This window comes from Syngnathus scovelli, chromosome 10 (genome assembly GCF_024217435.2).
Source record: "Syngnathus scovelli strain Florida chromosome 10, RoL_Ssco_1.2, whole genome shotgun sequence".
In the NCBI taxonomy this organism is placed as follows: Eukaryota; Metazoa; Chordata; class Actinopteri; order Syngnathiformes; family Syngnathidae; genus Syngnathus; species Syngnathus scovelli.
Window position 1 is genome coordinate 7,054,633 of NC_090856.1, and position 24,771 is coordinate 7,079,403.

Below are 24,771 nucleotides of genomic sequence, written 5' to 3' on the forward strand. Positions count from 1 at the left end.
GAAATTAGACTTTTCTGAACAAATGGACTCATTTTTTCCCCTTGCCTGTGATTATTAAGAAAGCCAACAACCATCGGAGCACACAACTGTACGCATGAAAACAACAAAAGGTGCTGCTTTGATTTAATTTCATACTTTTGTATGAATGTTTTGTATGTTCTCAACATTTTGTTTGATCGGACCCACGGCCTAAACAATGCTGTCGTTTTCTACACGTGTCAACCTCAGTGCCAACATACATTGTAATTTTGGAGTTATTCAACAGGACATACACATGCAGACAGTGCCATTTAACCACCATGTCCACCGCACTATCACAAATGATGCACTGCCTTTTTGACTCTACCTTGCTTTATTTCCTGTTTCCTCGCCTCAGCCAGTAATGACCAGGGACTCGGTGCCATGATAATTCTTTTACAGTGCTAGTGTGTGAAATAATCAAATAGAATAATTTTTATAGTCTTTCACACCAGATCTTTTTTTGTTTTTGGTATTTGTACAGTGGCTTGGTGATATGTTGCCATGAGTTATTGTCATCAATAAAAAAAACGCTTTTGACAAAAAACGTTTGACTAATGCTGTGAAAAGAGGCGGCAAACAACAGTATATGTTATGTGCGGTGAGATGGAAGTTGTTTTGTGTTCATTTTTGTGCAGATTTATTGACATGGATCCTAAAAACAAAAGACCACAAATATGTTTCATTAGTAAATGTATTTGTCTTGCTAAAATGCATGTACAGTCTGACAGACACAACAAATTAGTTTCACAAAGGTTTGCCCTCCCCCCCCCCCCGAAAAAAAAAAAAAGTCGTATTCACAGTGTGAAGTACATTAGTATACAAATATAGCACCCCATTAGTTAGATGGTTAGTATTTCATGACATTACATGGAGTGGACAAGTTCATGACAAATTAGTAGTTTACTCTCAATATTAATCAATTCATAATGGAACTAAAAAAATAGACAACAGAATCATAGATATGGCTGTAAGGATTCAAAAAAATGCTTTTGCTCTTGGATTGTTTGTGCCTTTCAGTGGAAGAAGAAAGTTGGGAGGATTGTCTTTATTGTTGAGGCTGCAGGTACTGCTTTGTAAATGTCTCCAACAGTTTTTCCATCTCACTAGCTTTGTGCCTGAAGGTCACACACAACACAGTGAATTAACAAGGGGGGGCAATGTTATAGCTACAAAAATATTGTTTGCATTAGGAGTGTAAGGTCATATTAAGGATATGTTCTTTTAGCGGAATAAGAAAAAACAAATGTTTTCCGGCGTGGAAAGTCTTTTTTTTTTTTTTTTTTCTTGTAAATAATCAACTTTATGACTTGATTAATTTTCTAATGATACATTGTTACAGACTTACCGCAACCTCTTGGAGCGCAGTTGGACGCTTTCCAGCTGATTAATGTTGGCGCTCAGTCGGCGAATTTCTGCCTCGAGTTCCTCCTGGGTCTGCTCCACCAGATGACAGAGCCGAGCGAAGGTGGTCGCCATCTCCCTGGTAACGCAGAGAACGCTTGTTTAATTCTACTAATTCGGTGGGTCCTTCAGTTTTTTTGTTCCAACTTTCCATCACATTAATGATGGAAAGAGCATTGACATGATTATTGTGCTCTCAATTTTTTACGCCACAAAAAGCTATCATTTAAACCAGCGTGTAGACATTTGATAACCACTGTGTGCAGTCACTTACTGCTGCACTTGGTGGCTACAGTTGGTGCTGGTGAAGCTGACGATGAGCTGCAGCTTGTCTGTGGCGTAATCCACAAACTGGCGTTTCAGGGTGCGTTCCTTGGCCTTGGTGGTCCACGTCAGGCGCTCGTACAGGTACAGCAAACCGTAGAGGGAGGCCATCATGCCGATCAGCCTCCACCCCACTGTCTTCCATACCTTAACACGCAGATAACACAATAGTATTATGAAACTAATTTGAGGTAAAATGGGGGCTCACAGTTTAGATCCATATAAAACTTTTTTTCCGAAAGGACATACCACTCCTCCAACGACAATAGCGCTCATAGATGTACGGGAGGTGAGGGATGCTGCGTTGGTTGCCATGGCGACCATCAGGTCTTCCTGGCTCATGACGGCCGTCCCGTGGTTGGGTAGCGCGACAGTGGACGGGGGTCCCGAGGAGGGCGTTGTGGCCGAGGGCAGTGCAGGTAGAGATGCCTGATGGACATGGAAGTGATATTCGTGAGCATGAATGTCAGATACACTCTGATCACCTTATTTATTTCCACTGTAAACCTTTTACAGTCTGAGAAAATATCTGCAGTGATTTTAAAACAAAATTGGGTATCAACGTATAATTCTACTGAATCATCGCTCTAGGCCATACCTGCAATTTCTGGTCCACCAATTTGAGGGCTCTCTCGGCATTGACTGATCCCAGGAAACGGTGCACTAGCGCCGTCCAGCCAAAGGAAAAGCGAAACTCAATGTCCTCCTGGAAGTCACTACACAGCGAGGCACAGTTGAGGTCGTAACTCAGGTCCAGCTTCCTGTTGGGCATCAGCATGTGGATTTGGCTCTGGTTGGCAGAGGGCAGCAAAGGGAGCATACTCTCTGGAGATGGGAGAGGACACAGAGTGGGCGGGGGCACCATCTGTCTGTTACATACTTGCAAATTTTGCAAATGCTGAGCCACAAATATGTAGGGGTTTAACTACCTGTCATAAACCTCTGAGTCGACTGGACGGAGGCGTTGACGGCATCTGAGCAGCGGAAAGCCAGGTTCTTGCCCATCCCCTCTTCCACATGAGACAGCAAATCCTGGCATTGAAAAAAAAATTGCCATTCATTTAAAACCAGAGTACTGAGAGGAAGAAAAACACAGCGCTTCTACTTACAGACTTATAGAGCTTGAGGACGTGGGGCGATGGGTGGAAGTCCGCATGGAACTCTTCCACAATCACGTGAAGACGGCAGATTTCTTCACTCATGGCGTTGGACACCTCAAAGGAGAACAAAGTCAACACAGCACATCTTCCCACAACCAGGAATGTTTATAGAAACAGTCATTCATGTTGAAAAAGGACTTTAAACGCATTTTACCTTTGACTCCACATCCTCACTGATGGCCTTGATCTTCTTATTGATGTCGTCAATCAGCAGTCTGAGCTGATTCTTCACAAAGTCCAGCCGGTCTTTTAGATATTCCCTTTCCTCCAGTGCTGCTACTCTAAATCCCCGTGCAACAGGCAGCCATTTCAGACACTCGTCTTGGAGTGGAAAGGCAAAATCGGACAACTCCTACCTCCTCCTCACATTTCTCGCAAGCCACAGCTTGAAAATCCACGTGACACGTGCGACTCACCTCTTCTCTGCGGCTTCGATGTTGATGGCATCCATGATGCACTGGACTTTTTCTGTGATCTGCTTGGCCCTGATAGTGTGCTGCTCAAACTTTGTTTTCACTGCTGACTGCGAGATACACTCCTGCGAGGCCATAACACACGCGTGCGTTACTGTGACATTTGTCGGGGCTGATGATGGAGGGTGAAAAGAGGATGAGACGCACATCTGCTGCTTTTTAACTTAAAACAAAAGAGGCAAATGAAAGCGTGTCAACGACAGCAGCAGAGTGTGCATCTCACATCCCGAGGCCCCCAACTAATCAAAAGTCACAGTAAGGTGGCGGTGAAGCATCAGCAAAATTATAAATGAATACAAACATACAGTAAATGAAAAGGGACATAAAAAATGTGGTCAACATAATACAGTGGGATTTTTAGTGTGTGTGATGCTTTTGAGGTGTTTGACTATGTAGCTTTCACATTATATGATCCAAAATCAAATAAGCTACTTGTTCTGTAAAAACAACTCAATAAGGGGCAAAATCAATTTTGAAATATTAAAAACAGAAACATATCCAAATGCAAAGTAAATGCCCTCGCCTTAGTGAATCTAGACTTCAACAATGAAGACGCATTTTGATGGAAAAAGCACAGTGGCTGCTTCTAGAAGAAGATCATGGGGGCCTGTTTGAAGAGGTGCCTGATAGAAGAAGCTAACAGGGACTCATGTTAAGATGCTGGGAAATGACACCGGTTCCGTCTTAATTCCTGAGAGTGACCACCTTCGACTTCACTACACCAGCTGGACCTTTTCACAACGGCAGCTTCCCACTTTGAGCAGAATATCAATTTTTATCTTCTGCTACGATGCTGAGGTAAAACTAAAAATCATGCATACACACCTCAAACCTCCTTTCAAAGTTCTGGAACTCTTTGAGTCTCTCCTGGAAGCCCTCAGCCAGGGCAGCACCTGGTGAATAGAATGATGCAATCGCCATTCAAAATTACTGAGTGATTGTGTGGCGACCAGTCTGACTTTCGCACTCAGTCAAGATGTTAATTGAACCGAAAAGCAGATCAGGAAAAAAAAAAAAAGCGGTGGATGTGTAAATAAAAAAAATAAAGAGGAATCAATCACTCTCTCCTGGTTACCTGTCTCGGGCATGCCCTGCGCCCGCTGCATACGGGAGTTTAGCACCTCTTTGGCGGAGATGAAGAAAATGCGGTTGGGTGCCTGCTCATGGTCCACGACCTTCAGCTCTTCCACGAGGAAGTTCACGCAACGATCTGTGTGCTGCTTTCTCACCTGGAGCATAAGAGCGGGAAGAAAAGAGCCTGGATTGGAACCCACAACCTTAGTACTGTGAGTCAAATACTGTACACTTAGCAATCTGTGTGTCCCAACTCACATCTTCCATGTATTCCGGTTCATTGGCCGAAGCATCCCAGCGATTGTTGAGAATGAAGATGTTGGGCTTTGACAACCGTTCGTTGACTTTGTGGAAAAAGTGCTTCTCCTAGATGTTTGGATCAAATACATTATACAACATTTATATTCTGAGAAGCAAATTCACTAATCATTGTTCTGGGTGATCTTAACAGGGCAAACCTCGCACACGAACTCCCCAGATACAGACAGCACATAATGTGTCCCACCAGAGGGGCACAGACACTGGACCACTGCTACACCGTAATTAAGGATGCATACCACTCTGTGGCTCGAGCAGCTTTAGGACTCTCGGACCATTGTCTAGTTCATCTGATCCCGGCCTACAGACAAAAACTAAAAACTTCTAAGCCTGTGGTGAGGACTGTGAGGAAGTGGACAGTGGAGTCAAGGCAGGTTTTTGAAGCTGCAACTTCAGACCTGCATGAACTCACTGACACTGTCACATCATACATCAGTTTTTGTGAGGATCTGTGTGTGCAGACTAAGACCTTCTGCACGTACAACAACGACAAACCTTGGTTTACACCGAACCTCAGGAGGCTGCGCAAAGTCAAGGAGGAGGCCTACAGGAGCGGTGACCGGAACCTGTTCAAGCAGACCAGAAACACACTGAACCGAAAGGTCAGGAAAGCCAGGAGGTGTTACGGGGAGAGCCTGGAGAGACACCTCTCTGCCAATCCTGATCCCTCAACAGTGTGGAAAGGTCTGCAGAGCATCACGGGCTTCAAGAAACGAACCCCCCGTCCTGTGGAGAGCCCAAGGCTTGCTAACCAGCTAAACAGGTTCTACTGCAGGTTTGATCGGTCACGGGCCCCCTGCTTGACCCCCTCCAGTTTGCCTATCGGGTAATTTTCTCCAGCAAATTAGGTATTCATAATAAGACCGCAGCAAAGGTGTCATTACCGTGTTCATGAGCGTGGATTCAGAGTTGGCAACCAGCACAAAGACATCAGCATCCAAGCAAAACTTGTCTATCCAACTGTCCAACTCTGATGTGACATCTGTGCCCGGGCTGGTGAATGTCACAGCAGTTATTTAATAGGGCAAAGAACAAATTTATAAAACATGAACTCATTTTGCATGCATTTTAATCAGTTTTAAATGGTGAAAAAATTGCATTCTGTATTATTGTCTACCTGTCTACCAGCACCAGGTCATCCCGAAGGAGGGCACACTTGGTCTTTGGCCAAAATACACGAACGAGACAACCGGCATCCAAACTCTCATCCATGTGCAGGGCGTGAGCCAGCTGGTTTACGGTCTGCAGATTTTGCAAACACACATTCAAGACATTTACTATAAGAACTGGGATCCTCTTTGCGTGATGAAAATTTAATGGTTCAAAGAAAACTTTCAACATATTTCTGACATGCGTATTTTGGAATGTGTGAGGAAACTAAGGTAGCTGTAGACTTTTGGAACATTTGTCCCATTTCTGTGAAGAAACATAATTCAGATGATTTTTTTTTGATTAGGTGCATTTAAATGTTTGGGAATAAAATACCATAACTACTGACCTTGATACTTTTCTCCTCCTCCGAGCCCTCAGTTTTGAGGTAGGCCTTATCCTCATCAGTCCCCTCCACACTCAGGAAGCAGTTAGTGGTGTGACCGATACCACTGGGTAGCACGCGGTCCCTCAGCATAGCGTTAACCACTGTGCTTTTACCGTTACTTGTCCTACAAGCAAACGATTGACAACAAATGGACCTTATTCACGCTAGTGAGAAATGCTTCAGGCATGTTTCTGTGAATCTCCAAAAAATGGGTTCTAAAAATTTAACTTACAAGAGGTATTGCAACACAGTCACACCAAGTATTTAAGGATTAAAAGTAAAAAGCAAAATTTCTCTTGAATATAAACATCAAAACAAAAAAATCTTTGTGAGATATCCATAAAATGACAAGATTTATAGTCCCATTTGTGTTTACCTTCCAAAAAATGCCACTTTCATGTGTCTGCGAGCCAGCACCTCCTTGATGATAGCAAGTTTATCTGCATAAGCCTGGATCTCCAATTTTTGATCCAGACTTGCTATTTTCCCCATCGCTTTATCGCTGCATGTTTCTGTTCAACAAGCAACAAACAATATTGACACAAAAGTAATCTAGGGTTATAATCTAGAATAAGAATGTTGCAACAATGTCCTACACTATATGATAAGATCAATGACAACATATCAACAGGTTTAACATATAAAAATGTTATCTAATACAGATCAAAACAAAAACAAAAAAAAATCTTTGGATGAATACCGCTGCCATTCTTAAAATGATTTAATCCCAAAGTGCACAGGAATGGAAAGTGCACAACAAAATAAACACTGTTGAGAATACAATCACCTTAGAAAAGACAACACTGATGTAATTAATCGATTAATTTCATTACTGGTATTTTTTTTTTTTTTTATATACATGAACTTTTTGTATGCTCAAACCCTGGCATTCACTCCAACAAACGCAAGCAGCAATTGATAGCTGAGTGTGTGGTCAACAAATAAGTACCATACCACAAATAGACCCCTCCACTGCCCCTCAGGATAAGGTGGTACGCATAACAATGTCATGTGGCCCACGGGGGCTTGCTTGTTTACAACAATATTTACTATTTTTCATTTGCTTGTTTTGGATTGGTGACCTACAACTGTTTTTCATACATATAATTATAGTAAATATGACTTTACAGCTGCATTAGTATAGATTTGTAACATGCATTTTAGGACTGGAACTCCCATCAAAAATTGAGGACACCATTTAAATAGACTGGTGGTGTTCCACAAGGCTATATACTAATGTCAGAACTGATTGACCGTTAGTTTTTGGAGGGACTTAAATTGGCAGATGACCCATCCTACCTTCCACAAACTCGCAAGCCTCTGTCACGTAATTTAGAAGCTGCTCAAAAAGGTCACTTATGGTTTTCTTGGCCACCACAAAGTGTTTCAGTGGGGAAAACTCTCCTCTGGCAGAATCGGTGCGTCGAAGTGTTGGGGCCACGGCCATTGTGACTGGAAAATCACAGTGGTCACAAAAAGGTCAAAGTGAGTACACAATAACAGTAAGATTGGATAGCAACGTGAGATCGATCTATTGTGTTACGTGTGTAATCCAACTCTTACATTTTAGTGAATACAGTATTCAGAGCATGCATGACGCTAACCCACGTTGAGAATGAGAGCGACTTGTTACTTTATTTAGATCGGTTACCAAGGGGAGACCCAGTAGATGTAAACAAGATCAGCTCATGCAAACTTCATCAATTGAAATCGGATGATCAAACCACAATATTTTGGCGTCTTAAGCATCAATTAATTGAATGAATGGATTAAAAAGGTTTAGATAATCTGACACCTTCGTACCTGGACTAGCTAGCCAGTTAGTTGCTAGCTCGCTGCTGCAAACAACGAGCAGTCATCAAAACATTAATGTAGCGAACTTTGCGTTAATGATGTTATTACCACAGTCCTAAAACAGCCAGGGCCGTCTTCTCAAAATAAACACACAAATTGCTCCTCTATGACAGTGTTGTTAATCCCTGCGTGCATTAGATCACACTTGCTGCCAATCGTTAACCTTCGGTTATCTTCACTCGTTGTAATTTATTTTTTCCGGAAATAGAAGAAGAATGTTCAAAATAAAAGTAATTGAGCTTGAGGCGCGTGCTTTCACTACAAAAAAAAAGTCAAAAATTATTTACAAATATTACAAAACGTAAAATTAATTTACTGCACAGTACTTTATGAAATATGTTCTCCCTGCCACTAAATTATTGTAATTTGAATTATGTCACACACAGAATTATTGTGAAACATCTAACAAAGATTTTCCGATTTTTGTCGTGCTAAATTAACTTGACACAACAGTCAGCGCTACATAGTAAAACGACACGGTGGTAATAGCCAATCAGAGCAAAGAATTTCATCCGACCCCCTCTATGTCCCTTAAGGGGGAGGAGCCAGAGGTTATGACAACAGTTTAATAATGGAATGGCTCACCTGAATGATGCCAACACGTATCGTATTACTATTTTTTTCTGTTTAATAATTGCACTTAACTGTATTAGTGGGTAGTTACAAATAAATAGGTTTCTATATTGAAAACTACAACCAAAAGTCTGTCTCCAAAATTTGTAGATTGCTATGCCATACAATTTTTCATCAGCGTTGCTGGATCGCCACAAACACAGCGCACCTCCCTAACAAGATGTGCATGTATGTTTTGTTTATTTATGCACACAATAGTAATACTCAAATGCACATATATACTGTAAAAGATCTACTCCTCAACTACAAAGGTGCTGAAGCAAACAAAAATGTGCTTTTGCATAATTTCCGTTCAAAGATGGCACAAAACTGCTGAACAGAAAACCCATATTAAGTGCAAGAAAATGTTTTATTCATGTTTTCAACTCCCTCAAAGATTTCAATACACTTTTTCTCCTGGATGTCATTCAAAATCCATTTTGCTTTTATTGGGTGCTCGAGAGGGCACTAGGAGAGGAAACGCCTCTTTGTACTCGCGTTTGTGTTTTTTCTATGTGTCTTTGTGAGTGTGTGGGACCTATAGTACAGTCATCTGTCAGAGACACTGAACACACACGTCCAGCTTCTCTTTTGGCTTTGGGACTTCAACTAACTTCAAACTTGTTATCACAAGAACTTGGAATTAATCCCTTTCTGTTTACTCTTTCTGCTTGGTTTTATTTTATGGTCATTTTTGGACTTATTATGGAGAATTAAAATGGTGAGAAAGAAAAAACTGCTTGTGTTTGAGTAAGTATTCCTCCTGTTGTGTTCTTCAACTGTATGCCACTGTGACAGCAGGGTGTCCCAAATTTTCCAGCTCAAAAGACTAATTAGAAAAATGTTCCTCTGCACATGAATTAATAATTAGGAATACTACAAATATGTTTTTCTTACAACAAACACGATTCACAATATTTATTGGCAAGAAACTTTGTGCCTAATAGAGGTCAGTCCGAACAGGCTCATTTTGGGCCAATATTTGGGAAACTCCACTGTTGATTTATTTGATTGATTTACTGTTTATATTAAATATTTTCTTTTTATTGTCATTTGTGATGGGAGATATGAATTATAGGGTGTTTTGATGCCACTAATGCCATTCAGCAAAATGACGTGTCTTTCTCCCGTCATCAAGGTTTCATCATCACATATTCATTAGCAATGAACCTGCTCCCCTGTAAAGGTGTCAGCATCATCCACCCTGAAGTTAACAATTTTTCTTCTTTTGCATATGGAAGTGTTTTTCTTGAAACATAAAATGGACTCAAAGTATTTTTCTGTCAGCTTCCGCATTGTGTCAGTGCTATTGTAGCAGCGAGTTGTGTGAATTGTGTGTGTCTGTTTGTTTGTATGTGTGAGAGCTGAGTGGTATTGTGTGGTGTGTAGGCTATGTACGAGTGACCTTTACATGGTGTGCAACCCCATCTAGCATTCTCTGCCCACTATTTCTTAGAAGCCCATTATACTTGGGCCACCACTAGATATGTTCCTTAATTACATTTCGGTGAAGATCTTGATAAGGCTGTGAAAACATTGTGTTTGGTTTTATCATTCATGACCACAAGAATTCTATACATACCGTACATTTCAACAGGGGTGTGTAGACTTTTTATATTCCCTGTATGTCATGAAATACTCACTGTAAAATTGTTGAAACAACTATCAACATAATATTTTCTTACCGGCACTTGAATATATTTTTGGAGCATCAGATGACAGTTGACTGACGTATTCATTTTTTTCCCCTCATCAGAACTTGTGGAAGCATGTTGTGGGATGGATAGACAACAACAAAGCTCTAGTGTAAGTTGCAATTCACACGAAATCACGTCTTTGAACGTGATTTGAAACATCTTCACCAACTATTTACAGGTGCATTGTAATAAATTAGGATTCATCACAATGGAAAAATACTTTTCAGAAACCAATAACTACGTATTTAATTTCTATATTTTGTACAAATCTTTTTTTATCGTTTCTGACTTAGAGTTGTAATTTCTTGAGATGGTGAATTTGAGACTGTCTTTATAGCTATGTCCTCAAAATTAAAACCTGGAAACTACTCAGTGTTTAATAATTCCATTGTATTTTATATCTATATTTTTAAATAGAAATGACATTTTCTTCAATATTCATATTTACTGAGATGTATTTGAACAGTTCTATCAATGGCATCAAACGTTTTTAAAGCACTGTGTTTCAAGTACAAATACACAACTATCTACATTTTGTGTGTAGATGGCCTCTAATGACCCTGCTGATCCCTCTGGCGACCCCCAACCAGGGGACCTCATTGAGATCTTCAGACCAGCCTATCAGCATTGGGCGCTCTACCTGGGAGATGGCTATATCATCAACTTGACTCCTGTTGGTCAGTGCTAATCTGTGACCACACACACTAAGCAGACACAAAATTAGAGCTACTGGCACAGTTTAACTAGATCGAGAAAAATAACTGCATGAAGAATTCACCCCTAATATCAAAAGTGTGATTTGAACACTCTGCAGACTGTCATTTTTTCTCTCTCATTATCACTGCATTGGCGCTTGTCTCCAGATGAAAGCCAGGCGGCCGCCATGTCCAGCGTGAAGTCCGTCTTCAGCCGCAAGGCAGTGGTCCGCATGCAGCTGCTGAAGGAGGTGGTGGGAAGTGACTCGTATCGTGTCAACAATAAGTACGACCACAACCACACACCCCTACCAGTCTGTGAGATCATCCAGCGAGCACAAGTCCTGATTGGTCAGGAGGTGTCCTACGACCTATTGGGGAGCAACTGCGAGCACTTTGTCACCTTGCTGCGCTATGGAGAGGGAGTCTCTGAACAGGTGACTTACTATACTCGAGCCACCCATCTCCTGTCGTGCTTGTCCTCAGCATTTTTAGATATAAGGATTGGGACATGTAGCCGTTGCACTTGAAAATGGTGTCCTATTATTAATGTTGGACGTAAGTAATTATGAGGAATGTCCTGAGATATTTTTGCATCTCCACTGTTTCTAATGCAGACAGTTTGTAAATAGAAAAGCTGACTTTTGTGGTAACAGGTTTCTCTTAGCCTCCCTTTGCTCTGCCTTCTTTTTTGTGTTGGCAGGCTACAAGAGCTATTGGGGCCATCAGTTTGGTCACAGCAGCAGCAAGTGCCTTCTCTGTCCTGGGACTGATTAACACTCGATCCAGAAACAGGCCCTTCTGACAGCTCCTGTGCAGCTGGTGCGGTTTAAGACATTTCCTACGGAAAGTCAGCAGCCATTATAGGTTGCTGGTGAAAAGAATCATGAATAAAAAGAAACATATCACAGGGCTGCGTGTAAGTTATTTTAATTTTTATCTTCAATGCATTTTAAATGAATTCTTTTTCAACCTTGTCGTAGTAATATGTATTCATTTTTTGTTTTTAAAGTTAAATATACTTATACCAGTGTCTTCTTGACCCACGTATCAGTACGTACAAAATAAGAGGACAATATTTTGTACTTTAAGTGTTGATGCAGTAAGCAGGTAAAGCCAGCAAGTGGCGCTGTAATGCGTCAGCGCGGCTCTTCAGCAGCAGACGAAGAAGACGTAACGCGTGACGTACAATGTGTGCGCACCGAATCTCACACGTGTTGTTTTCATTATATGCTTGTGACTTTTTTTCCTTCTTGGAAGTGATATCTGTGTTAAATTCAAGCGTAAACACGCTAAAACCACAACTATGGGGAAGAAACTCAAAGTTGGAAAGACCAGAAAAGATAAATTCTACCACTTAGCCAAAGAAACAGGTAGCGAAACAAGCTTATATAATATTTCATTTTTATTTTAGCAATAGCACTTCTGCCATGCTAGCCAGCGACAAAGACTGCCAAATGTAACATGGTACCTAATTCCTATTTGTCTTGTCCTTTTCAGGTTATCGTTCTCGTTCGTCATTCAAACTCATCCAACTTAACCGTAAATACCAGTTTCTACAGAAAGCTAGAGCTTTGGTGGATCTATGCGCTGCCCCTGGAGGATGGTTAGTCACCTCACCTGATGTGATTTCAATTCATCTTTGTGGATTGTAGATTGAAGAATATAAAAGTTGAAAGTCCAATTTTAAATAATGTGTTATAAATCATCAAGTCCATAACGTGTATGGGAAACATTTAAAAACAAAACGAGAAATGTCATGATAATATAGACTGGTTTTGCTGACGTGACATGTCTTTACAGGTTGCAAGTGGCGTCCAAATTTATGCCTATTTCTAGCCTTGTTATTGGTGAGTGCACTTCTACCATGACCTAGTAAATTAGAATATTTTTTTTTCAAGTGTACATATGCTCCTTGCAGGTGTTGACCTGGTGCCTATCAAGCCCATCCCCAATGTAGTGACCCTTCAAGAAGACATCACCACTGAGAAATGCAGACAGGTAAGTCTTGCCTGGAAGGTGAAATGTTGAACGCTGGACGATGTCATCATCATCATCAAATTGTTCTACCTCCATTTGGATAATTTTATTACCTCCATGCAGGCCCTCAAAAAGGAACTACATACCTGGAAGGTTGACGTTGTGCTAAACGATGGCGCTCCAAATGTAGGAGCCAACTGGCAGCACGATGCATTCTCCCAGGGTATGTGACACTTGTCTAAATCAGCAATGTTAGGCAAATTACTTCATAAGAGTAATTAGTTATTGTGTCAGCCAACCTCTCTAATGCCATTTGTGTTCTTTTACTACTAGCCCACTTGACTCTCATGGCCTTGAAACTGGCCGCTGAGTTCTTGACAAAAGGGGGCACTTTTGTCACAAAGGTATTCCGCTCTAAAGACTACCAGCCTCTACTCTGGATCTTCCAGCAGTTCTTCAAGAAGGTTCAAGCCACCAAGCCCCAAGCATCTAGGAATGAGTCAGCTGAGATATTTGTTATTTGCCAGGGTCAGTAGCAGATTTGCACCGCAATAACATCTGCATTTGTAATGGTAAACTAATCATTCTATGCATTTATACACAGGTTTTCTAGCTCCAGACAAAATTGACCCCAAGTTCTTTGACCCCAAATATGCATTCAAAGAGGTGGAGGTGCAGGCCAAAACTGTGAGAGAACTTGTTGTGGAAAAGAAGCCAAAGGTACGGTATGTGTGGGGCGAATCGGGACAAAAAAAACAGGACCTAGAGTGGAAAAGAATGTGTCCAAGCATTTTTGTGTTTACAAGACTTAATTTTTTTTTTTTTTTTTGTGAGCATAAATGTGTATCTGATTGCTGTATGGGGGTGGGTCTATCAAAATTATGTTGTGTATTTAAAACAACCACATAGCTTTTAGAACATTTAATACACAATGCAAAACTCCATGGCTCTAATGCCTGTAGAAGTCTTCTACTGACCCAGATGGTCTTCTTGTGCCTCAGGCAGAGGGATACAGTGATGGCGACCTGACACTTTTCCACAGTTACACTGTGATGGCTTTTGTTAAAGCTGAAAACCCTGTGGACTTTTTGGCCAAAGCCAGTGAGGTAAGGAGTCAAGCTACAGTTTTAGCTGCGCACTTTGAGCTTCTGCAAAACAATGTTAAGCATTATTTTTAAAATGATCATATTTTACTCCGTTCTTTATTGTAGATTACTTTTGACAACCCAATCTTGGAGGCTCACAGCTCCACCACAGATGAGATAAAGGAGTGTTGTCGTGACATAAAAGTTTTGGGCCGCAAAGAACTTCGGTAAAAACGTTCCTATCCCCGAGTGCCATTATTTACAAGCTCCAAGGTACTGACATTTTCCATTGTTCAAACCCAGCACGTTGCTGAACTGGAGGACCAAGCTGAGGAGATACCTGGCCAAGCAATTGAAGGATGAGGCCAAGAAGCTTGACCAGGACATCAAGTACAAACTGCCACGATGGTGCACCGTTTCTGCCCGAGCGTGTTGAATGCCAATCGTTTCTCTTTCTTCGTTAGGCTAAGCTCTGATGAAGAGGGAGACGATTCGGATGGCGAGCCAAAGAAGAAGAAAGAGAAAGGGGAGGAGGAGGAGGGTGATGAAGAAGAGGAAATTGAGAATAAACTAGCTGAGCTGAAAGCAGAGGAGGTGGCGGATCTCAAGAGGTACGACTCTTGGTTAAATGCTCTCATCCTAATATAGAAATAATGTCTTACACATTGACATTTATCTGGTTTCTTGTTGAATCAAATTAATTTCAGAAGTGCGTATCAAACTCGGTAGCTTTTCCCTTTACTTACTACCTGCTGGACCACTGCTGAATAAGTCCTGGTGCTAAAAGAAAATTTCCCAGACTAGCTTAAAATACAATTCTACAGCAAACTGCCTCAACTAGCGAATTTCCACAGATAAGCGGAGGAATACTTTGACAGGAGATTTCTCTCCACTGATGGAAGCATTGAATTCTGTTTGATTATAATATTTGAGTATTTGTGCTGTCAGGAAGAAGAGGAAGTTGCTGAAAGAGCGCAGAAAGCAGAGGGAGAGGGTGGAGCTCAAAATGGATCTGCCAGGTGTCTCCATTGCTGACAATGAGGACGTCAGCATGTTCTCCCTCGCCACCATCAAGAAGAAACAAGTGAGGGCACTAACATGCGCACACATACAGACATGGATGGACACACATTTTATCTGTTATCCTAACTTAGCAGCGTGTGCTTGCTTAATATTTACGTATGTGCCTAAATTAAGTCTTAACCATCTGCTTGCCCTTTGGTGGTTGGCTGATCACTGGTTGAGAAAGTTCTTCTTTCCTCCCACCTATCAGGCGCTGGCTGATATTTCCAAGGGGGACATGCAAGCAGCAGACTCGCTAGCAGAGGGGGAGGATGACTTCTCGCTCTCCGATGAAGATGAGGACCAAGCAGATAACATGTCCCTGGCCTCTGACTTGGACGACGATGACATGGAGGAAGTGGAACTTAGACAGAAGGAGCTGGAGAAAAAAAAAAAGAAGTGAGTGAGCGATTTGAGCAAAGTGGAGCTTGTCTGCAATAAATTGTCCAATTTCATTCTGCCTGTTTTGAATCATGATGCTTATAGAAATGATGAAAATCCGATGTAGGCTAATGTACAGTTTGCCTGTCTTCAGAGTGACGTTCGCTGAGGAAGAGGAGGTGGATGACGACAAAGAAGAGGGTGGCTTACTGGTGGAACTTGAAGAAAAAGATGAGAAGAGAGAGCGTCAAACCAATTTGTGGTTCAGCAAGGTGTCACCATGCGTTTACCTCACAAGGCAATCCATCAAATGACCCTTTCTTTTCCACCTGTAGATGAGCCATGTGATTTGTGTGGTTTTGTAGGATATTTTTTCTGAGATTGAGATGGAAGGAGATGCTGAAAGTGAGATCAGACAGGCACAGTGGCTCCAAAACCAGCAACTAGGTAACATTGAGAAAGAATCATAAAAGTGCTAGTTTGTATTTGGCTCATGCTTGTATTTTGGATAAAGAACTTTAAATTGTAACTAGCATTTTTTTATCTGTGAATAAGGAAAACCATTAACCAGCAGTGGTGCTTTTTTTCAAGTGCAATACGCGTTTGAAAAATGACACAAAATTTCTTAAAATATTATACTTATTTCTTTAATGAACATTAATTTAATCAAACAGATGTTAAAAAAGTTTGTCTTCCTAAAATCTGACAGCAATTTGAAATTATTTATGCACCTGATTATAATTGACGTTATGTTCATGAACTTGTAACATTGAAAAAAGGCATATTGTAACATTTTGGAAATCGTGAAATGTTTTGAAAATGAAAGTGTTAAATTTGACCTTGGAAAAATAGCTTTGATCTAATTTTGACAATAATCTGTTATTGCAATATTTCTTTTTTTTTCTTTTAAAGGAAAAGGCATAAAGAGGAAAGCGGAAGAAGTAGAGGAAAAGAAGGAGGAGGAGGAGGAGGAGGAGGAGGAGGCTGCTCCAATAGTCGAGGAAGAGGTGGAGCCTTCAAAAGAAGCTGTGGAAGACAGTGACAGCGACTCAGATGACAGCGATGATGAAGAGTAATTAAATTGATTTCAATTTTACCATACTAAAATGGTGCTAGTGTTGCAGAGGGATGGCATGTTTTACATAAATAAGCAATAACATTACATTTATAATCAAGGTATTAATAAATAAGAACAAGTTGACTGCTTCTTCTAGACACATTAAGAAGTTGAAGCAGGCAAAGGGTGCCACTGGGAAAGGTCTGGATGACGACGATGACGACGACTTCCAGGTCGTTCGAGTGGAAAGGACCAGTGAGTAAAATACGCCTTTAGGAAATGTGTGAAGAATCTGATTCTGGTTAATTGCTTTTCACTTTACATGTGTTATTGTGCTCTGCCCACTAAGGTAAGAAAGCACGCATTTTGGATGCTGAAGGCCTTGCCCTTGGTTGTCAGATTGCCACATCTCGGAAGAAAACCAAAGACCTGGTGGACAACTCCTTCCACAGGTGCGTGGTTACGCCAAATACAAACGGCCAATAAGACGGTTGTATACAGTCTGTGCAGTATGACAAAACAATGCTAAAATTGTAATTAAAAAAAAAATAATAATAATTTAATGACAACAATATTTGTGTGAGGTTCTTGTATTGTTATATAAAAGTAAAGATGAAAGGAGTGGAGGAAAACAGCACAAGTTCATGCTTTTGCAGATTTGCATCCTCTGACCAGCCTTGGGAGGTACCTGAATGGTTCCTGAAAGACGAGGTCAAACACAGGAAGAAGCCAGTGCCGGTCACCACGGAGATGGTGGAGGAGTATAAACAGAAGTGGAAGGAGATCAACGCCCGGCCAATAAAGAAAGTCGCTGAGGCCAAGGCCAGGAAGAAGAGGAGGGTAAGATCAAGTGAATTGGGTCTTTGGCATCACTACACATTTTTGTTGTTGTAGTTTGTAAAAAACATTTGTTTTTTTTCTCATCAGATGCTGAAGAAGATGGAGCAGGCTAAGAAGAAAGCAGAGGCAGTTGTGAACACAGTGGACATTTCTGAGAGGGAGAAGATGGCTCAGCTTAAGAGGTTTGGTTTTTCACCATATGGGATAAATGCAACAATGCCCATTTGGCTAATTGTCTTCTCGTTGATATTATTTCTATCAGTATCTACAAGAAAGCCGGCGTGGGAAAAGAGAAGCGAGAAGTGACGTATGTCGTGGCCAAAAAGGGAGCTGGGAGGAAAGTGAAGCGGCCTGCTGGCGTCAAAGGCGTCTTCAGAGTGGTGGACAGTCGCATGAAGAAAGATATGCGTGGGATGCAAAGGAAAGAACAGAAAACAAAGGGTGGCAAAGGAAAAGGAAAACAGGCAAAAGGTAACAAAAAAGGGTGGAAGACAAATAAAGGGCGAAAAGGAACATAAATGAGAACTAGGTCCATGAATATTTTTTTTTTCTGTTTGATTGAAAGAGCTGTAATCAAATATTGTTTTGGAGGCATGGGAGTAGTAAAATGTGTTTGCTTTTCTAAGAACAGTGGTTTGTCTGAACTCTCAATTGCAGAAAGTGGAAAAGGTCTGTCATTAAGAAATGTAGCCATTATTTTTTGTAAATAAGATAGACATATTTGCAATAAATTGGTTTTGATGTGATTGTGGAATACTGAACTTTGTGTAACATGTGAACAGCGTTTGACACCACATATTACGTGAAACTGACCATTTTTAGTTTACAAACATTTAAATATATGAATTGAAGTTCTTAAAAATATTTAATAACTAGTGTTAACATCACGCAATCATGACATATGAACCAACATAACAGCTGTGAGTTACTACTACTCCAACGCGTTACTGTCAAAAGATGGCGGCCGTCTGACGTATGATTTGGATACTAGTGCGCTCACTTCCGTGAATGCTTTGCGTGTACACGATGACTCAGTAAATACGCGACAGTTGTTGACGACGCAATAAATACGCGACACGTCCACTCCAGAATTCCCCTGCCCAGGAAACTAAATGCGTTATCTCAGCAATAATCGTGACTAGCAGCATTTAACTAGATTGAGAGGTGGCCGTGAAGTGATAGAGTCGTCACGATGCTCCTTGTCGTCCTGTTCGGTTACCTGATTCTGGCCTCTGGTCAACAGCTGGATGAGGACTGGGTTGACCCATACGACTTGCTCAACTACGACGCTTCCACTAAAACCATGAGGAAGCCCGCTGAGGTAGAGATATTCATTAATATTCCTACCTGACTAAATAATTGCTATCTTTATGTCTATAAATGCAAATGAAATATGATGGACTGCTTGCTGATATCAATTTATTTAACCACATTCTTCGTAGAAACCAGTAAGGGATTTAGATGTCCCAATCTCAAGAAAAGGGCCCGACGACTGGGGGCAAGGTGAACTGAAGGTCTGCAACCAACAGTTGTCTGATTTACAAACTCAGGTGAGTGGTTGCATACTTTTATAGAAACGCTGTGTACAGAAACAGTATTTGCATTTTGCTTCTCTTCAGGTTGAAGCCCAAATGACTAGTATGAGACGCAACCTGCAGCAGGCCACATGTAATCCTGTTTTTAAAAGACTCCTGAGCAGACTCCTGAAGGACATACAAAGAATTGAAGAGGTACGTTGTCTTTGCTTGTTGTTGGTGTAGTGTCAACGTGCTTCGAAATGTTGTCAATTTAATATGTTTTCATAATTCACTTCTACAGTCAGCCACGTACGTATGTTATCATAGTTATTGTAGATCAGGCATTCTCAAAAGTCTAAGTCCAGTATGTAATACATATGTACTGATGCCACAATCTTGTATGTATGTCATCCTCTCTGTACGAGGATGTTACAATAGCATTTACCTGACAATATATTTGACACTGAACTGGAAGAGATAGAAAGAAACCTTCTGCCCCCCTCCCTCCCCACACACACTTGTACAGCCCCAAGACTCCGTAAACTACGATGCCACAATTCGACTGTCCGGCCAAGCCATGGCCGAGATTCAGACCTTTCTTGATGGGGAAGACGGCTGCAGATCAGGCGCTCTGGACCACGCCATCAGTCAGCTACTAGTGGACCTTCGACGACATGACTACGAGGCTTGGAAGTGGCGCTTTGAAGATACCTTTGGTGTCGAGCTGGACACACTTTTGAAGGTAAGAAAGGGGGAGGTCCTGAAGACGTGTATTTTCTACACTCAAAATTTGAAATAATATCCAATTTTATATACAGGAATGCAAATCATAACTTTGTTTTATAAGTCAGATTGACCGATCGGTTATTAAAATGATCAAACTGCCAATCTATTGACATTTTGTCATGACGATGCATGTTTTCTTTCTTTCCTATGTTTTCTGCTAGTTGGCCCTATGTGTTTTGGTTTTCACGGTCATCATCTGCACTCAGCTGTGGTCTTGCATCTCCTGGCTAGTGCAGTTCAAACGCCTGTTCGCCATCTGCTTCTTTGTCAGTGTTGTCTGGAATTGGTTATATCTGTACAAGGTGAGTTGGGATACTTGAAACATAGACTTCCTTTCGAGACACTGGTTTTAAGACTTTGTTTTTGTCAGATTGCTTTTGCTGAGCACCAAAGGAACATTGCGACGATGAATAGCATCAACGACAAATGCACTGGAGTAAAGACGATTGACTGGCGCGATAGTTTGAAAGGTATGTTGAAACAACGGCACACGCTACTTACAAGAAGTATAGATACAATTCATGTGATGATGCAGATTAAAAGAAATAACTTGCTTTGCATCCTTGCAGAGTGGTTCAGAAGCACGTTAACTCTGCAGGATGACCCTTGCAAGAGATACTATGAAGTCCTCATGGTCAATCCTGTTCTGTTAGTACCTCCCACCAAGGTACGTGCCGCCAAATAACATTGAATACGGATAAGAAATATCAGCAACTATTGACGTCATTCTGCCTGCGGGTCAGCTGAGTCATATCTCGGTGGACTTTGAGCAAGAGGTGGGGCAAATCCTCATTCTCAAGATACAAGTCGACAAACAGCCTTTCACACTCATCAGTGATTTCAGATATTTAGTAAATCTAACATGCATTTTTTGCGGAATGATTAAAATATTGCTTTTTAGTAAGTTCACTACTTTAACAAGTGCTTAAAGTGGGTGAAAAGAGAAATGACTAAGTCGCAGTGGAGTTATGTGAACATTTCCTTCTGTGAAGGCAATCTCGGTTACGATCACCACCTTCATCACAGAGCCACTGAAGCACGTCGGCCTGGGGATCAGCGAGTTTCTGAGAGCGCTCCTCAAAGATCTTCCGATCACCCTACAGATTCCTGTTCTCCTCACGATTGTGCTTGCCATTGTGGTAAAGTCACTTGAATCGTTAGCATGTCGAGTCGTGCATTGTCCTCCAAGTATTGCAGTCGGAGAAGGTCATCAAGTCAAGAAAAATCAAGGTTACTAAAAGACAAATTGTTCTTTTTAGGTATTCATGTATGGAAGTGTGCAGGCAGTTTTCCAGTACGGCATCACTGCACCTCTACGCCGTGACAGAAGGGATCCCGCCATACCGCCACCGGAGCAGCCTCGTCTCCAAGAAATCGAGGACCGTGGCCACATGGAAGCAGGGGACATGGCGCAGCCTCGTCCACGACGCGATTCAAATGAAGCGCCATTGCACAGGAATCAGTTATGCAGGTCCCGGCCTAACAATGCCAGAGAAGGGCCAGCTCGGGTGTTTGTGGAGACTTTGCGCACCGCCGCGTCCTCCCACGTAGATGGGAGAAGGTGTGCGAGACGCGTCGAGGCAGGGCAGGGGGACGAGGCCGATCCTCAAACGGACTCTGACTCTGACAACTATGCAGAGGCAGAGGAGGAGCGAAGAGGTGCCACTGGTGTTTTGCTGTCACAGGTTGACGCCAAAAGTAAAAAAACTAAAGGCACAGACTCTCAGTCCGAACATCCAAAAGACCACGACACCAAAGAGAGGAAGCCATCTGGACCTCCAGAAACTCTACCTAAAGATAATGTGCAGATAAAAGCTCAGGTATGTGTTAGTTCCTGTTTTTGGGTTATCGTTACATCACCGCTATGTGCTATTCTGTTGTGCGTCACAAATAAGCCACAGACAAAGCAAAACAGACTTCTGGGGTTTAACCTTCAGAGGTTCACTCAACTGAAGTCCCACATGACTTGCAGCTGATTTGAACAAGTTTCTTTGGATCTTTGAGAGAGATTCCTGGTCGAATTTTAAATTGTAATACCTCTGGAGTGGTCAACGTGACTATTTTTGGACAAAACTTTCCGGACCTGAAACTGACAGTAGGAATTGGACAACACTTCCAATGTTACATTGCAATACCTGTCTCTGGAGGACTGAAAGGTCTCAACACTTCCAATGTTATATTGCAATACCTGTCCCTGCAGGACCCAAAGGCCTCAACTGGAAACTCGACGCCGCCTGTCTCACTGACAAGTGTGGAAACGCTCGGCAGGCCTTTTCAAGAGACAGGATGAAACTACATTTGGAGCTTGTGGTTTCACCGGTGGATGTCACAGTGCCAAAATGATCTTCTCTGCATAGTTGGAGGCTGAGTAGCCCTTAGCTTTAACAGCTACTTGCTGTTGCAGTAAATGCTCTTCAGGTAGAGACGTCAATACTCTGTATGAACTGCCGGCGAACACGTAAGCACTTTAAGCACGTTGAAGAGAACTTGTGGTGCTCAGAAGGAATTTTTTTTATATCTTTTTTGGTTACAGTGCACTGTTTGGCAAAATGGGAAGTGTCAGTTGATGCCATTTTAAAGCAAAATTTGAATCAGGAATGGTGTCCAATTTTTTTTTATGTGAATACATTTGTTTTTGTACTTTTAGAATTGTATTTTAAGTCTTAAAGGTGGATGCTTAGGCATTATTTTCTTATCTTTTTATCGATGCGGTCGCATGAGACCCAAAGTTTAACAGGGAGCTTGCATTTGTAGATTGCTGCTCAGCATGAGGGTGTGAGAATGGATTAGAATTGGAACTGGGGAAATCTACCTGTTATTTTTATGCCTGATGTAGTGGGATGCTCATCTGTCTATAATGTCTCATCAGTCCAGAACAGTGATTTGCCGTACATTTTGTACCCACACCTTCACTGGGGACTTATTTTACATAATATTGTTTTGCAATTTTTTTTTTAACCCTTTAACACTGGTCATTTAATGATTTCGAGACTGATGCTTCAGTGTCATTGTGCTTGAACTTGATGGCGGTTTTGGGCTTCAACATTCTAAATTTTAAATTCATAAGCACTAACTACTCCCAAGGAGAAAATTGTTGGTACTGCCTCCCTGTCAATGAAAGAAATATAAAATAAAGACAAAAATGTAATAAAATTAAAAACGTAATGCAACTTAGCACTTGAAAACCAGAAATTGCTTTTGAATTGTGGTTCAGCAGTATCAAAAATGAAACAACTTTATAGAGTGCTCCAGCTGTTTCTGTAAAAGCGCTTTACGGACTGACATATTTTCATGCCCTCTAAGCCCTGAGAAGCCACAAGAGGGCATTAAAGCCTAAATAATCGGAGATATTTGCCTGAGAGAAAGCAAACCCAGCACCCAACCTTTGATTTATGATGATGATGGAACTTTATTTATCCCACATCGGGGAAATTTACTTGTCACAGCAGCGTATTCTTGCACTCTTGTACGCTGCTATGTCAAGTAAATTTCCCCACTGTGGGGTATATAAAGTTCTAACATCATCATCATATATTTTTACCCCACTATCAAAAGATACCATTTGTGGGTCGTTTCTGTTAGGGTAATGTCAAACGAATTAACAATGATATTTACGTGTTTGGGGTTGTGTATTTACAATTAAACCTATTTATATAAACAATTCTAAATAAATTTTGAAATCTTTCAATTTTTTTTGTGTGGGGAGGGAATTGTGGCAGCTAATGTTCCAACACGCAGAATTTAAAGAACATATTGAACACTTTTCGAGCCATTTGATTGTCACCCACAGATGAATAAATAATTTCAAACTAAACAAAATAATAAGAAACGCACTGAAACACTAAAGGTGGGCTCATGAAACTAAAATTGATGTTTGTCAGGGGCCCCTGTGAACTCATTCCACACTCCATTCCAGCTGGTAAAATGTCTGTCAATTTTTTGTTTGTGATTATACTATGTCACACACACATCAGATGGGAGGGGCCGCAGATTTCGCCATGAAGCCGCTGCTGGCATAACATGAGAAAATATTTATTGTAAGTAGTAATGAGGTATTAGGAAAAGCAGTGAAGTTATCTTTGATTTTTGGCACTGGAAAGTTTACAGGTCATGGAGGAGTTTGTGACAACATTTTAGGTCAGGTTGGAATGACATTAAAACCTATTAGTGAAACCGGCCTTCCACAGTTGCGTGTTTATTCCTCACAATAAATTCCTCATGTCTAATTGTAATTTGCTTTTTTAAATGATAATATTCAAAAAGTCAAGGGATGAGAAAATTACACGTGAGCCACAATTATTGATGGATATGGTCAAAAAGTAAATTGAGAGATTTTAGGTGCTCAAACCGCAATGTGTTTATTTGTGTGATTTCAGTTTGCAGTGGTTTACAACTGAACTTCCATTTTATTAAAGGTGTGACTAATATTCTGATGCGGTACATTTTTACACTCCTCCAAACTGCTACTACAGTAATGATCATTTTATTTTACTGTAATTTTGCTTTAAACATGACCTCAGCATTGCAATAGGATCGGTGTTGTTTTCCATTATAAATACAACTAAAATAAAAATAAAAAACTGTGATGCAAAAATTTAACAATAAATTGTGTTAATGGTGGGAAAAAAATCAATTCTTAACAGTTTTATAAAATCTTCACATTTAAGAGTTATTTTTCTGAAAATGTTTGTTTTACTTTTACTTGCAGAAGAAAAATATGTCACAAAACACAGAAGTCAATGAACATAGAAAACACAAAAAATGTAAAGTGCTTGCTTCAAGCCATCTTATTGCCACTTCTAGGTGAATATTATTTCAAACTAAAGCAAAGAATCAAAAACACAGTGATGGCAACCGGAATAAGAGAACTTCAAAAGGCAAAAGTCAGGTTGGGTTG

At 41.0% G+C, this 24,771-nt stretch overlaps 4 protein-coding genes across 7 annotated transcripts; 3 read left to right on the forward strand and 1 right to left on the reverse strand.

The window, feature by feature from the left end:
- Window positions 1-694: 694 nt before the first annotated feature.
- Window positions 695-7,755, reverse strand: mfn1b (mitofusin 1b). The gene is made up of 17 exons (XM_049721588.2): window positions 7,608-7,755; window positions 6,685-6,820; window positions 6,270-6,432; window positions 5,889-6,013; window positions 5,656-5,764; window positions 4,712-4,819; window positions 4,455-4,608; window positions 4,205-4,272; window positions 3,323-3,444; window positions 3,061-3,187; window positions 2,856-2,960; window positions 2,676-2,778; window positions 2,345-2,571; window positions 1,996-2,175; window positions 1,697-1,893; window positions 1,367-1,501; window positions 695-1,136 (listed from the first exon to the last, which is right to left on the reverse strand). Exons 1-17 carry the CDS (start codon window positions 7,753-7,755, stop codon window positions 1,067-1,069), a joined length of 2,277 nt encoding a protein of 758 aa, XP_049577545.1. The 3' UTR covers window positions 695-1,066.
- On the forward strand, window positions 7,263-12,078 carry plaat1 (phospholipase A and acyltransferase 1). Of its 4 annotated transcripts, none has more exons than XM_049721947.1 (5): window positions 7,263-7,300; window positions 10,531-10,580; window positions 11,016-11,148; window positions 11,335-11,603; window positions 11,870-12,078. In XM_049721947.1, exons 2-5 carry the CDS (start codon window positions 10,554-10,556, stop codon window positions 11,969-11,971), a joined length of 531 nt encoding a protein of 176 aa, XP_049577904.1. In that variant the 5' UTR covers window positions 7,263-7,300; window positions 10,531-10,553; the 3' UTR covers window positions 11,972-12,078. The 4 variants fall into 4 exon arrangements, with proteins under 4 accessions (XP_049577904.1, XP_049577903.1, XP_049577906.1 ...); XM_049721946.2 differs by lacking the exon at window positions 7,263-7,300 and adding an exon at window positions 7,685-7,810; XM_049721949.2 differs by lacking the exon at window positions 7,263-7,300 and adding an exon at window positions 8,721-8,963.
- Window positions 12,079-12,340: 262 nt separating this feature from the next.
- ftsj3 (FtsJ RNA 2'-O-methyltransferase 3) lies at window positions 12,341-18,317 on the forward strand. Its single transcript, XM_049721511.2, has 21 exons — window positions 12,341-12,539; window positions 12,667-12,772; window positions 12,970-13,016; window positions 13,088-13,167; window positions 13,270-13,369; window positions 13,480-13,674; window positions 13,751-13,866; window positions 14,148-14,252; window positions 14,358-14,458; window positions 14,535-14,621; window positions 14,696-14,842; window positions 15,180-15,315; window positions 15,505-15,692; window positions 15,829-15,946; window positions 16,040-16,121; window positions 16,587-16,746; window positions 16,889-16,986; window positions 17,081-17,183; window positions 17,388-17,571; window positions 17,659-17,753; window positions 17,834-18,317. Exons 1-21 carry the CDS (start codon window positions 12,473-12,475, stop codon window positions 18,087-18,089), a joined length of 2,571 nt encoding a protein of 856 aa, XP_049577468.1. The 5' UTR covers window positions 12,341-12,472; the 3' UTR covers window positions 18,090-18,317.
- Window positions 18,318-18,630: 313 nt separating this feature from the next.
- clcc1 (chloride channel CLIC-like 1) lies at window positions 18,631-24,052 on the forward strand. Its single transcript, XM_049721721.2, has 10 exons — window positions 18,631-18,892; window positions 19,014-19,121; window positions 19,191-19,301; window positions 19,615-19,830; window positions 20,036-20,176; window positions 20,245-20,344; window positions 20,444-20,541; window positions 20,867-21,013; window positions 21,134-21,694; window positions 22,075-24,052. The coding sequence occupies exons 1-10, from the start codon at window positions 18,764-18,766 to the stop codon at window positions 22,162-22,164; spliced, it is 1,701 nt and encodes a 566-aa protein (XP_049577678.1). The 5' UTR covers window positions 18,631-18,763; the 3' UTR covers window positions 22,165-24,052.
- The last annotated feature ends 719 nt before the right edge of the window (window positions 24,053-24,771 follow it).

Coding starts and splice junctions, on each gene's coding strand:
- clcc1 (XM_049721721.2), top strand. CDS start 18,764: ATGCTCCTTGTCGTCCTGTTCGGTTACCTGATTCTGGCCTCTGGTCAA. Junction 18,893..19,013: donor CCATGAGGAAGCCCGCTGAG/GTAGAGATATTC, acceptor CATTCTTCGTAG/AAACCAGTAAGGGATTTAGA. Junction 20,542..20,866: donor TGTTAGTACCTCCCACCAAG/GTACGTGCCGCC, acceptor CCTTCTGTGAAG/GCAATCTCGGTTACGATCAC.
- plaat1 (XM_049721947.1), top strand. CDS start 10,554: ATGGATAGACAACAACAAAGCTCTAGT. Junction 10,581..11,015: donor GACAACAACAAAGCTCTAGT/GTAAGTTGCAAT, acceptor TTTTGTGTGTAG/ATGGCCTCTAATGACCCTGC. Junction 11,604..11,869: donor GAGAGGGAGTCTCTGAACAG/GTGACTTACTAT, acceptor TTGTGTTGGCAG/GCTACAAGAGCTATTGGGGC.
- ftsj3 (XM_049721511.2), top strand. CDS start 12,473: ATGGGGAAGAAACTCAAAGTTGGAAAGACCAGAAAAGATAAATTCTAC. Junction 13,168..13,269: donor CCACTGAGAAATGCAGACAG/GTAAGTCTTGCC, acceptor ACCTCCATGCAG/GCCCTCAAAAAGGAACTACA. Junction 13,867..14,147: donor TTGTGGAAAAGAAGCCAAAG/GTACGGTATGTG, acceptor CTTGTGCCTCAG/GCAGAGGGATACAGTGATGG.
- mfn1b (XM_049721588.2), bottom strand. CDS start 7,755: ATGGCCGTGGCCCCAACACTTCGACGCACCGATTCTGCCAGAGGAGAG. Junction 3,188..3,322: donor ATCGAAGCCGCAGAGAAGAG/GTGAGTCGCACG, acceptor ACGGGGATTTAG/AGTAGCAGCACTGGAGGAAA. Junction 1,894..1,995: donor CTATTGTCGTTGGAGGAGTG/GTATGTCCTTTC, acceptor CTGCGTGTTAAG/GTATGGAAGACAGTGGGGTG.